Source organism: Xenopus tropicalis, chromosome 1, assembly GCF_000004195.4.
Source record: "Xenopus tropicalis strain Nigerian chromosome 1, UCB_Xtro_10.0, whole genome shotgun sequence".
NCBI classification, from domain to species: Eukaryota; Metazoa; Chordata; class Amphibia; order Anura; family Pipidae; genus Xenopus; species Xenopus tropicalis.
The window spans coordinates 172,779,532-172,793,928 of NC_030677.2; the positions used below are offsets into that span (position 1 = coordinate 172,779,532).

The 14,397-nt window shown below is 37.7% G+C and overlaps 1 protein-coding gene across 8 annotated transcripts in view; it reads left to right on the top strand.

Moving 5' to 3' along the window:
- mcc (mutated in colorectal cancers) overlaps nt 1-14,397 on the top strand; it is a 164,169-nt gene that overhangs the window by 60,473 nt on the left and 89,299 nt on the right. The window contains exon 1 of one of the 8 annotated variants that reach the window (XM_012957501.3): nt 3,393-3,538. Within the exon in view, the coding sequence (XP_012812955.1) occupies nt 3,527-3,538 (12 nt within the window). The 5' untranslated portion in view covers nt 3,393-3,526. 8 annotated transcript variants of the gene reach the window in all.

Genomic DNA, 14,397 nt, shown 5'->3' on the forward strand with positions numbered 1-14,397 from the left:
ACAAAAGTGCAGTCTTATGAAGAATTGGGCGATAACAGGGCAGAGGTGCAATGGGTCCAAGCTGACCCCAACTGCACCTTGCAAGAACCAACTGCAAACTATGGAACATTTAGAGCTGCTGCCCCTGCAAACAGTGCTGCATCAGCTCTCCTTCAAGTCTGTTTATCAGCTGGCTTCTGCCACACTGTTTCAGGAGTCAGAGCCAGCAGTACAGATGCTGCTTTTTACATATACAAAAGTTACTTAAAACTGCAAAATTTTAAATATTAGATGAATATTAACCTTTACTAATATTGTTTGCCTTTAGAAGACACTTTGTGGGAAGGCTGGTAGTTTAAGACTGCCTTGACAAATTTGTGAGAAATTCAGGACCATAAAATTTACTCTTCGGGTGCCCCAGTAGATAAGCAAAGAATTTGTCTTTTATATGAAGGAAATGCCATAGCACAAAAATCATGTTTTCTTATGAGCTGCACTCAGTAAAAAGCTTTTTCCTTTTCTTGACATTCTGTGAACAGCAATTATGCCAAGGAAGAAGAAAGTAAAGCGGGAAATACCAAGAATACTGCTTTGTCCGGAGTTACTATTGTAAGATTTTTCTTGTGCTGTGGCCAGGTTTAACTTACATTCCAGACAGCTGCTCATGCTAACACACTGTGTGAAAAAAATTGGGGCCCAGATTGGAAAACTGGGCAGCAAATTGTAAAATGAGGTTTAATGTGGACAAGTGCAAAGTTATGCACTTTGGTAGAAATAATATAAACGCAAGCTATCTACTAAATGGTTTGTTGGGGGGATCCTTAATGGAGAAGGATCTGGGGGTTTTTGTAGATAGTAAGTTGTGTAATTCCTGGCAATGTCATTCTGCGGCTACTAAAGCAAATAAAGTGCTGTCTTGTATAAAAAAGGGCATTGACTCAAGGGATGAAAACATGAAGGGATGGCACACGGGGAGATTAATCTCCCTGTTCGCGGGCGACTAATTTCCCGAAAAGCCATCCCACCAGCGAAAATGTAAATCGCCGGTGGGATGGCATGCGCGGCAGCGCGATTTCAGTGAAATTGCGGAAGTTCCAATAAAGGTAACACCAAGTGCACCGGACAAGGGATATATTCTTTAAAAGTTGATCTTTATTTGTCCATTAAAAACACAACGCCTGACGCGTTTCGTGTGCGCACACACTTAATCATAGGCAGGAAGTATACACACATCACAGGAGGTTTAAATAGCAAAGTGAGGGAAAGTGACGAAATCATTTAACTAGAATTGACAGAGAAAAGCCACTCCCTCCCAAGTAAAATCAAAGGAGAAAAAGACCAAAAGAAATATCCCTAAGCAAACATTAATAATAAAATTGCAATTTACAAAATTTATATTGAATTCAAAGTCTATAACAAAAATAAATCTCATATCATACATAGCAACTCACATCAAAAATAGAATTTAAGCCATTAGGAGAACGCGTACCTAAAACAAAAATCCATTTCACTTTGAGGCGCAAAAGCCTTGCATGCATGTCAGAGCCCCGTTCATCTGGCAACACTTTATCTATAACCTGTATCTGCAAAAAGGAGACGTTTGATTTGCAACATTGTATAAAGTGCCGAGATATGGGACTATTGCTATCTTTAGTAGTAATGTGTCTAATGTGTTCACGCATCCTATTCTTTAAAGGTGGAACCGTGCAACCAATATATTGGATATTACAATGCGAGCACGTTGATAAGTATACAACGTATTGCGTGTTACAGTTTGCATACACACGCATATTGTAAGATTTGCCAGTAATAGAACTACAAAAAATTGTGGATCGTTTTATGTAGTTACAGGTAACACGTCTTCGTGCTCCACATGGATATGTCCCTTTAGTCGTTAACCACGTAGCTCTAGTGGGTTGTGATCTCCACAAAGTGGGAGAAAGGACATTACCTAGAGTTGGGGCTCTCCGTGCAACTACCTTGCAGCCACCAAGCAAGGTAGCTTCTAAGAGAGGATCATTGTAAAGAACTGGTATAAGACTATTGAAAATCTCTCTAATCTTGTAAAATTGATTACTATATGTAGTCACAAAAATCGGTGCTTTATCTTCACAGTATGCATTATTAACATTTCCATCAAATGCACATTTTTTGTTTATATTTTTATATTTGTCATTATTAAAACTTACTTTATTTTTGCCTTGTGAGGAAACTTCCGTGATTTGTAGCCTCTTGGGCTCCTGCTTAAATCTTTTGCCACAGAGGGAGATAATAGCCTCTTGGGCTTCTGCTTAGGAAAATGGTATATGAGGAGGGTTGTGGCCTGCGTGAGCAATGCATTAGCAACAAATCTCCTGAAAATATCTTAGCACTGGTGTCAGCATGAATTTCTGGCAGTAAAACATATGAAACAGGAATATGCCAGTAAATGGAGGAGAAGTAAGTTTTCCGGAAGTTTTTTTAATTCATATGTTTTATCACTGATGATACACCAATGCTAAGTTATTTTCAGGTGAGTTTGCGGGTAGCACAGATCTCCCGTGGTTGACAAATCTCCCCATGTGCCATCACTTATGTCCAGCAAGGGGATCAGAAGCTTCTTCGGCTCTTGCTTAAAGCTGGGTATACATAGTAAAATACACTCATTTGGCCATCTAAGGGGGCCTAAGGAGACCCATCAGGGGAGAACAGTATCAATGTGCAAACTCTCCCACAAGACTCATTGTTTTTCTGCTACCATGTGTAAAGCACATTTTATATACTATAACATATATTGTAAACTATCAGACACAGAGAGTTACTGGGTCTCCATTAGTATCACTGGATAGATGTGCTACAGGTTGGTCAACCATAGCAACTGTAAGCCTGTTATTGTTAGCTCTAGGGCTACTGCTCCAGTAAAAGTTTGCCCACCAATATGTATAATATTTGATATATCACAATACACACACTACCAAATGTGCCTAAACTGTGTTTATTATTGGGTACATAAGCCGTTATTATTAACGAGCATTTTTTACAAGCTAACATATTCGTCAGCGCTGTACAAAGAAGGCTATTCTATTGGGAGGGCTTTGCCAGTTAGAGCTTTTTTTTTGTCATAAATTGTGCCATTATTTGTGACTACAAGCGTACTGGCTATGCTGTTTCCCTTGTTAATGCTTAAATCCTTCTCTGAGAGAAAGCAGATGGATTAAGTTGCCAGGGCTGAGCTGACACTGTAAGTTGCTCTGCAGAAACCCGAAACTGATGACCCATGTGCCACAAGGACATATAGGCTGTTGGGTGGGAGAGTCTCGGATTTCCTTTTAGGAAGCTGACTGGAGGGCGTATCTATTTTTCAAAAGTGTTTTCCTCTAGCTTCCCTAAAAAAAGTTATTGTAAACTGAGGGAACCAGCGAAGCAGCCCCACTCTCAATATCTTCTCATATTCAAGGTCTGAGGGGTGACTTAGCACAGATCAAGGCAATATAAAGAATTGACCTTGATGCAGGCAGAATCCTCCTGAGATGTAAGGAATATATATATATATATGTAGCTGATATACATGAAGCCAAAGGTAAGTGTATCTGTTGGTAGCGGAGTACTTGGATTTTTAATAAATGCGCCAATTCTATGCTTTGGGGCGTGTTTATAACAGTGTGTTAATATTTTATGAAAAAATAAGATAGTTTAATGAAAATTACATAGCTTCCTATATACATATGCAGCTGCTATGTAGATACAAAGTGCTGGGCTCCTAGGTTCAATTCCAGCCAGAGCACTATCTGTAAGGATTTTGTATGCTCTCCCTGTAGTTGCATGGCTTTCCTCTGAGTACTCTGGTTTCCTCTTACAATCCAAAAACATACAGGGAATTGGCTGCTGATAAAACTGATGACTGATGGAATAGAGAATCTTAGACTGTAAGTTCCACAGGGGTAGAGACTGATGTGAATGATTAGGTGGTGCAGTGGAATAAGTGAGTGCTATATAAATGAAGACGAATAAATGTCTGTACCCTCTTGCAATTTGTTTTTTCCACACAAATTAGACAGCATGGATTATATTCAGGAATATGAAAACATTTTGTGGGATCCGTGCTTCATTAATGCAGTTATAGAAAAACACATTACAATTCATCTTTATTCTCAAATATCTTGTTTTTCTCTAAGCAGAAGACAGCGAGCTGCCCCCATAACTGTTCCCTATGGGACCTGCCCTCAGAGCCCTCCAGGGCAATGAAAGCTCCTGCAGAGGAGCAGAGGTCACTGTTAGCTGATTGGGGAAAAAACATGAATCAAGATTTGTAATAATTTGTTATTGTTTTCTGTATCTGGAATTGTAGCCGGTTCAGACAAATGGTGCTGTCAGGCTGATTACATTATTATACTGGCGCATGTTCTGTTCTAGACAGGGCTATTTTAATCAAATGCTACGTTTGTCCTTTTGCTGGTGATGAGTGTACCCTGGTGTTGTAGGTCCCTTAGCTGCAAAGTGGTTTAAATCTGCTCACAGATTGGCGTTGTGGAGTTAATTACACTCAGTTCCCCTCCCTTTCTTTCAGTGGCTGCGCTTTAAGTTAATCTCTATCCATCATTCTGCTCTGCCTTTTACTGCAGACGTTATTGATCAGCCTACAAGTTACTGTGCTTGATCCAATTAATTGGTGTATCGCTCTAGAGCCACACTGGAGGGCTCATTTGCTTTAGGCAGCCCTATATTGTTTACAGATCAAGTATATTATATGTTAAAATTTCACTGCATTAAAGGGTGACAAAGAATGATGACCCATAGCCTACAAACCCCTTGAGTAGTGTAGATTTTCACATGGGGTAAACTTATTATCTGTTTTATTCACATATTTCCCATTTAGAACCTGTTGAAATAACATTGACTCAAGCAGGCTCTGGCTCATAATATTGGTATGGAGGGCAGCATTATCTCATTGGCATTTTATGGGATGCTCTTCAGAAGTCAGTGTGCACTAAGGATATTCCTATTTAGAATTTATCAAGAAAGAATGATATTATAGTACAGGTATAGGACCTGTTATCCAGAATGCTCTGGACCAGGGGTATTCCGGATAAGGGGTCTTTCCGTAATTTAGATCTTCATACCTTAAATCTACTAAGAAATCAATAAAACATTAATTAAACCCAATAGGATTATTTTACATCCAGTAAGGATTAATTAGATCTTAGTTGGGATCAAATACAAAGCACTGTTTTATTTTTACAGAGAAAAAGGAAATCAATTTTAAAAATCTGAATTATTTGATTAAAATGTGGTCTATGTGAGACAGGCTTTCTGTAATTCGGAGCTTTCTGGATATCGGGTTTCCGGATAAGGGATCCCATACCTGTACAATATATATATATTCCTTGGCTGTACAGCTATAGTTTGCTGCAGGGTTACTGCTCAGCAGGAGCTCTAGCAAGTTGAAAATACTGTACATAGCAGCACAAGTTATAAATGAGCACTTTTTAGCATCTAATAGATTTTATTTGACTATGAGACCTGCACTACTTTGGTTTAAACAAACTACAGACTAAAATGGCTTGATTCAGAGTGATATCTGAAAAAAACATTTTCAATTTTACTAAAGTCTTGCTTAAATGTCTGATTTTTAAAAATCATTTAGGCTTACTTTATATATTTTGTAATCTAGCTGTACAGGGTGACTGTATTGGATATTTATCCCAGGGGTCACCATATGGAATTCAGAAAATCCCATGGAAGAAAAGCAGACAGCAATCTGAGACATGTGTTCTTAGGTAATTGCAAGTGATAAATAATGAATGGTGGAGAGAATAAATATCTTATTAAAGCTTTTGCCTCATTATTACTTATATAAACCTTTCGGTATGGAATTATACACAACCCTGGGGCTGCTTCAAGCTAGCAGAGCCTACCATTTGTTTTTCAATTTTGGTAATTAGTAGCATTAATTATACATTTTTCGAGGTTTAATTTATATGACATAGTTTCACAGTTCTTAGGCATGGTCTGCCAAATCGAACTGAACAGTAGAATTTAGGCCATACATGTGTAATGCCCCTTTGTATGGCCTCAGAGCCTGTCAGAGTACAATACAGGTCGACTTGTGTATGGCCACCTTTAGAAGGAGTTGTAGAAATCCAAAAAATAGGAAAAAAGCTTCAGCAGGTTTGCTGCAAAACATTTATTGTGGGTAGTGGTAACATTTTATAAAAAAATAAGATAGTTTAATGAAAATTACATATCTTCCTATATACATATGTAGATACAAAGTGCTGGGCTCCTAGGTTCAGTTCCACCCAGAGCACTATCTGTAAGGATTTTGTTTACTCTAGGTAGGCTAATTTGTCTGGACAGAAATTTTCTGTTGATGCTTCCCATTAGTTTGTTTGGGAGGTATGAACAAACCTGGAAATGATAGAGGCCCATGGATACAAGTGAAAACTGCTATACAAGAGGAAGTGGGCCTTACCTGCCAGAATGAACAGGACTGTGGTGTATGGTCATATGCATAGATACTTTAATTGCCCAATATCAAACCATTCAGTTCACAACTCAATCAGTCAACCAAGGTCTGCCAACCGTATTGTCAGTGTTTTATATGAAAGTGCAGTAAGTGGCAGTAAGTGCCCTAGTGAGCTCTAATGAGTAGGTGATGCAAGCAAAAAGACTGTTGACTGAATTAGCAATTTATTTCCATGCATTATGGCAAAGTTAGGTTCATGACTAGGTATCAAACAGCAGCCATATGGTGGTGCATCATTACCACACATGAATGATTGCGTGTCAGAGAGTTGCTGGTTTGCAAGAGGCCGATGTGATAAGTAACACACTCCTACAAGAACTGTGGATTTTAACAAAATGTAATTTAAAAAAATAATTGGGCTTAATTGATTTGATCTGCACCAAATGGCTGAACAAGTGGGTCTCTGCATTTCCAGACTGGCCAGTGACCTGAATCACATGGTAAAAACTGGGTCTCCAGTCACCAGTCTCCAGTGTGTATGTGTCTGGATTTCTTGTAAAGTCTAAATGCTTAACCTTGAATCAGCACAAAAATATCTTGTAAAAAGTACTGATTGCAATCAGATATTGTAGTATAGCTGATAAGTAAGTCATTAGTAATTCATATTATCTGGATATTTGCTTTAAGATTTACTGCAATGAAGCACACATTGTTAAGGTAACCATAAAACTATTCATTACAATGTATTGCTCTTGTTTAACACATAGCTGACTATACTGTAAATTTAAATCCATAGATTTTTATCTTCATTTTATTGTCCTATAAATGTTAACTGTATTGGATATTCCTGGTAGTACAAAGGAGCAGTTGACAGATACAATAATATGTTTAACCAATATGTTTTGTCTAACAAATCTAGTTAAAGGAACAGTAACATCAAAAAATTAAAGTGTTTTAAAGTAATTAAAATATAATGTGCTGTTGCTCTGCAAAAAATACTGGTGTTTTTGCTACAGGAAAGCTACTATATAAATAAGCTGCTGGGCAGCCATGGGGGCAGCCATTCAAGCTGGAAAAAAGGAGAAAAGGCACAGGTTACATATCAGATTACTAGTAGATAAGCCCCATATAATGGGGGTTTATCTGTTATCTGCTAAGTAACCTGTGCCTTTTCTCCTTTGAATGGCTGCCCCCATGGCTACATAGCAGCTTATTTATATAAACTATAGTAGTCTTTCTGAGGCAAACACACCAGTTGTAGCAATGCAGGGCAACAGTACATTATATTGTAATTACTTTTATACACTTTCATTGTTTGGTGTTACTGTTCCTTTAACATGAATAATTAAAAAATAAAAGATTGTTTTATATTTCCGCAGCAACTTAGCAACATTTTCTTTTGTGATTAAACTGTAATAGAAAGTCTGGTTGTTATTTTCAGAAAGTTTTCTATGGTAACTGACACTTGACATCTTAGCTGAGCATTTAGCAATGATTTTGCTTCCCGAATCCAGTAAATTTTAAATCTTGTAAGAAGTGCTGGGACTTGGTGGAGCCCAGAATGTAATTCTTGAGATTGACGTCCAATACATATCCATAGTGGCAAACAAAATCATTTAAGGGTAACTGTCATCATGATAAGAAAGTAAATATTTGAAAAATCTTTATTTTTATTTTTGGATTTATTTTTAATCAGTCTTCCAGTCAGACTATTAAAGTTTCATGTTAATGTAGAAATTATTCATTGTGTGTGTTTGTAAAGCTTCAATCTGCATTATTGTTAGCCAGCAAACAATCACAGTGAAACGTGGCACGTTTTCTGTGTTTGTAAGACTTGTACAGGTATGGGACCTGCTATCCAAAATGCTTGGGACTTGGGGTTTTCCGGATAAGGGATCTTTCCGTAATTTGGATCTCCTTAACTTAAATCTGCTAGAAATCATTTAAATATTGAATAACCCCAATAGGATTGTTTTGGCTCCAATAAGGATTAATTATATCTTAGTTGGGATCTAGTACAAGGTACTGTTTTATTATTACAGAGAAAAAGGAAAAAAAAAATTACATTAGAATTATTTGCTTATAATGGAGTCTATGGGAGATGGCTGTTCCGAAATTTGGAACTTTCTGGATAACGAGTTTCTGGATAAGGGATCCCATACCTGTATATGTGCAATTTTCCTTCCTGATCAATAGCATTCATTTTAAAGGTGCTTAGTGATGGTTTGTATATCTCATTTGCGACGTATTAATTCTATGACAGAATTGATTATGTGGCCACAAAGCAACATGTATATTCTCTTCTCAGTTCTAGTGCTGATGCCATATTTACGATTGCCGTTTTGCTTAAGGATATACACACAGATTTTGTTACTTGCTGGTACATGCTGCCTGTAACCTGTCTTCTAACTACATAGCTGATATGTTGTATGTAAATAGATCAGTCACTACTGAACATCAAAGCTTTGTTGCCTAAATATGATTATATGAAGGTAACAAACATAAATGAGGTAGTAATTATTATTGGTTAGAAAATGCTGGGTAGTTGTATAGAGAAAATACCATAGCTATGTTTAATAGGCAAGGGGATTTAAAGCAGCAGGTGTATGTGTACCTGTTGGACCGCCTTTGACTTACACAAAAAAATGGGTTGTGGGAGCAGTGTAATGCCAAATAAATTAAATTAAAGTACAATGGAAGGGCAACTGATCTGGTCAAATTTATCACAAATTTAGTTGTTTTTTGAATAACACAATTATGATTTTTGCATTGACAATTAACCACACTACTTCAAGAAAAATTCCATATGGTGGTCCTAACTATTTACCTCCGGTCATAGTTTTCAACTCCCTAAGACACATATCCAGCAGGTGTGCAGACATGCCCCCACTATATTTGTAATATGTAGCCCTCTTCAAAAGTTTTTTTTCTCATTTCAGAATGTGTGATAGAGCTCCAAAACAGTATGGCACTAATAGTGACCAAGGATTTATTTGGGCAAGAAGCCATAGATTACATACCCATCTGCCCTACAGGCACTGCTTGTGACTTGGAAGCATGGAGATCCCATCCTCAAATCTGTATTCCAAATGTCCTATTAGAACTTGCAACTTTTGCTTCTCAAGTTGGGTGTTGCCCATTAATTACTGATCTCTGTGTCCAATGTAGAGGGTGAACAAATAGTTCACCACAGTTTACAAAAATAAACTCTTAATATCCTATGAAAGTGATTAGAGCTGTGGGGTTTTTCTCTTGTCACCTGTCTAATCACCCTTTGTTAAAATGAACCTTGAATTAATAACCTGGTTAGTGCCATCCAAAAATAAACAAAAAATTGTTCCTTAATTCTATTACCTCTGGAAAAAAACTTGCTACACCTATTTTTAGAAAATAGTTTCAGCCATCTCATCCTTGAAAATGATCACATTTGGTTGTTGAACCGTCAGATTGTTTGCTTTGGATGTACAATCTTTAGTATCATGTAGCTTAGACCCTAAACACTGAGGCTAATATATTAGCACAGGTGCTGAGTTGCACGGGTGCATGTCTGTACTGATACATGCTCCATTGATCTCAACAGGGAATATTTCAAAGGGCCAAACTGAGTTGGGCTTTTTATATGGCTCTTTAAAATAAATATTCTGTTCTGCCTGCAATATAAACATAAAATTTTAAATGCCTCCACATTTTCTTAAAACATTTTTTTAATTGTGAAAATGGGTAAATAATAGTGTCCATGTTACATCTGGGCTTATGCCGTATAGTAGTTGACAATATGGATTATATTATATATTGATTATATATCTGTATATTAATTCATTGTCTTATTCGTAGTACTAAAGTGTGCATAATGCAAATGAATGGTTTATGCTGTCTGCACTGTGTGTTCTTCCAGTTAACCAGTTCATTCATGCTGTGTGGATTTGCTCATTTATACATGGGCCATAACCAGTTCATATTTATTTAAAGTGAGCAGATGGCATAGTACATGTGCAGGTGTTCACTGTTCTCTCTCTGCTTTACTGGAGCTGCTAAGTAGGTCAGTTTAAAGCATGGCAAATGCAGCTGACATCCCATTATGATCAGATAGTGATCTCTGAATCTAGTTTTCAGTGATGTACAGAATATGGTGTGTGTGTGGCATCTAACCAGCCTTCCCTATGACACAGTGGCCTTTTGCCCTCTGTAGGCACTCTGTACTCTCAAACCCCCATCCCTCTTTTTCCAGCAGAGGGTAAAGTTTTCCTTGTCAGTGTGAGCTGTGAGAGCTTTGGGAAAAGCACAGCCAGTGACATAACAGCAGGATTGATAGCCGGCTGCTACAAAATGCGAAGCAAATTCCAATAGACATGCTCACCATGTGAAACTGATAATCAACGCAGTGTTCATTGGTGGTTTACAGGGATAATCACCAAAATTCAATATTAAATGATTGCCTACAAGTCTCACACTGTTTAGAAATTATGGGATAGTATTTAGCATGTCCAGTATCTGTCGTTATAATTGAATTCCTAGGGAGACAAAACGATCAAAATGCCAGGATATTGCTGCTCTATATGTTGACGGACATCAGCCGAGGGTCCCAAGCTATTTTTGCTGCTTCCTGTTGCCAGTGAGCAACTCGGGACCCATTATTGTTGCCATAAATGTCCACTGGTGTGTTTCCAGAAGAACAATCTCTAGCTACTTAAGATGCTTCCCTTGTCACTCATGGGAAGTATTTTGTTGCAGTATCATAGAGAGTTAATTTCTGCCACTTTATTGATTATCACATTTTTATTTTACAGATTTCTTTGTTAGAAACTATTGAAACAATTCATAGCAAATCCTTGATCTGTCTTCTTCTTTCTCTCGGAACTCCTGTAGATTGTAAGCTTTTGCGGGCAGGGCCCTCTGTATACCCTTGTTTGTTAAACTTTTCAAAATAAAATATATGGGCCCACAGCCTTTAAAAAATTAAGAGCTACAACTTGATCTCTAGGACTTACTAGAGTCTATGAGACACATTTACTAATCCACGAATCCGAAAAATTCGGATTGGAAACGAACATTTTGCGACTTTTTCGTATTTTTTGCGATTTTTTTTGTCGCCGTTACGACTTTTTCGTAAATTGTCGCGAGTTTTTCGTAGCCGTTATGACTTGCGCGAATTGTCGCGACTTTTTCGTAGCCGCTACGATTTGCTTGTATATTGTCGCAACTTTTTCGTATTGAGCGCTCGTAAACGGTGGGCAAACCTTTCAGACTGCATGATTTTGGAAGCTTCCCATAGGACTCAATAGCACTCTGCAGCTCCAACCTGGCCCAAGGAAAGTCACGATACTGAAGCTTGAATGAATCCGAAACTTTCGTACTCGGCGCGACGGCTACGAAAAAGTCACGACAATTTGCGCAAGTCGTAACACTAAGAAAAAGTCGCAACAATTTACGAAAAAATTGCAAAATACCGATCATTATGAAAAAAACGCATTCGGACGCTTTTCGGACGCTTTTCGGACGTTCATGGATTAGTAAATGTGCCCCTATGAGTTTACCTTTTATGTGTATATTGTAATAATGATTGCCAGGGTCTCTAAAACCTGTTGGCTGCAAAATGCAGATATAAGGATAAGCTTTTAGAAAATTAAGAATGGTTCACCTTTCTTATTTAGCTCTCTAGTGTACCATAAATATGCTTCCTAAAAGTAGATGATTGCTACTGTAAGTCCTATACTGTATGTGAAAAATATCCTATAAAACCCATGTTCATATTATTGCCTGTTACACTGTTCAGGGGGGCCTTAAAGGTATATCTTGGACTGATGACCAGTAGATTACAGCACCTATTATTGCCCATAAACAGCTTCTTTCTGGGAACATTCTGTTGAGATTAACAGTAGCTTTAGAACGGAGTGTCATTCATTTAGGAACAATGCCTGTTTTCTCTTGTGCAGTGCAATGAAGTCACACTTAATGAATGGCAAATATTGTTGGTAATAGTTTCAGTGAAGTTGGTTGCATGTTGGTCTGGGCACCTCTGCATTAATATTTACTAAGTACTTTGTAAGAACATTTACAGCATTCTTTTAGATCGCATTTAATTCAGTTTAGTATTGTGCCTTTTCCAATGCTCTAGCCAGTAAATAATGCTCCAAGCTATTCATGGTGTGGGACATTTCCTCTTTGGGTTGGATGTGTGCTGCAGTCATTTGCAGCTTGTAGGCCTAAATAAACTCCTGCACTCTCTGGGGAATGTACACCTACCCATTTATCTCCATGAAGGTCTTGCATGACAGAAGATATTCCCACATGGCTAGATGGGGTTAGCCAAATGGTGGTGATACTTTTTTCTGACTTGAATTGGCCATTGTCAGAGTGAAGATTTGTTATCAGATTAGTCTCTGTGGAAAACTACATGACTGAATGTGTGAGCTGCTGAAGTGACCTAGAAAAGTAAAAGTAAAACCATTGCTGAGAACTGATATCAGCCAAACAAAAAAGTTCGATTCACTGTTTCAAAGCATTGCATTGGGTGGTTTGTGAGGCATTTTAGTTTACGTAAAAACTAGTAATAACTAAAATATTATAAATCACGCTAACGGTGCATGTTCACTTTTTTGGCCATGCTAAGCCCCCAGTCTTGAAATTAAGTTTAGCATATGTTTGTTTATACTCACAGACTTTCTCTTTTAGATAATTTAAATTTCCCCTGAATCAAAATGTCCTTATTTCTCATACAGTCCTAACATACTGTTAGTGAGCCTTATGCTGTAATTATGCTGCTTACCAGTCAGTGACTCTTAGGGGCTGATTTACTTACCCACGAACGGGTCGAATGGAGTCCGATTGCGTTTTTTTCGTAATGATCGGTACTTTGCGATTTTTTCGGATTCTTTACGAATTTTTCGGATCCAATACGATTTTTGCGTAAAAACGCGAGTTTTCCTATCCATTACGAAAGTTGCGTAAAAAGTTGCGCATTTTGCGTAGCGTTAAAACTTACGCGAAAAATGCGCAACTTTTCGCGTAAGTTTTAACGCTACGCAAAATGCGCAACTTTTTACGCAACTTTCGTAATGGATACGAAAAACTCGCGTTTTTACGCAAAAATCGTATTGGTAACGAAAAATTCGTACAGAATCCGAAAAAATTGCAAAACATACGAAAAAGTCGCAAAATATTCGTTTTCAAGTCGGAACTTTTCCAATTCGGGTCGGATTCGTGGGTTAGTAAATCAGCCCCTTAGTATGATAAAGCCCATAGATAAAAGCTTTGAGTCCTTCTAAATCCATGTTACTCCAACCATTGAACCCTATCTTTAAGGACATTTAGCATATCGAAATGCAACAGTGAGCCCAGGCAGTACATGATTTGTAGAAAACCCCGTGTGCACTGAATGTGCACAGAAGCATTCAAGACAGTGTTGTGCTTTCTTTACCAGACCCTGAAGCAGTACTGTTCATGCATGTAAAAAGATTGCTTAAGTCTGGGTACCAATAGCAGCAGTGGTCAGGGGTTAAGCTGACCATGTTCTCTCTAACGATAGCCATCAGCAGAATTGAATCTACACTGTAGATTGTAAGCTTTACAGAACAGGGGCCTTCTTCATCTCTTACTACTTGGCACTTAATCTCTGTATACAAACTAAATAGTTTATGTATGTGAGCGTATAGATAGGTCAGTATAGGTTTATGGGTGCTGGGTTCACTTAAAAGGGTTGAACTTGATGGACTCTGGTCTTTTTTCATCCCAATTTAACTATGTAACTATTTATAATTATTTGTGATAATTGTTGTCCTCCCTGTTTATAGTAAAATTGTACATCTTTGCTTATCATAGTAATGCTAGATAAATACAGTTATAAAGTCACACAATTAATGGGGGCTGTTTATAGTAAAATTGTACATCTTTGCTTATCATAGTAATGCTAGATAAATACAGTTATAAAGTACACAATTAATGGGGGCAGCATCTCATTAGCACTTCACATTATT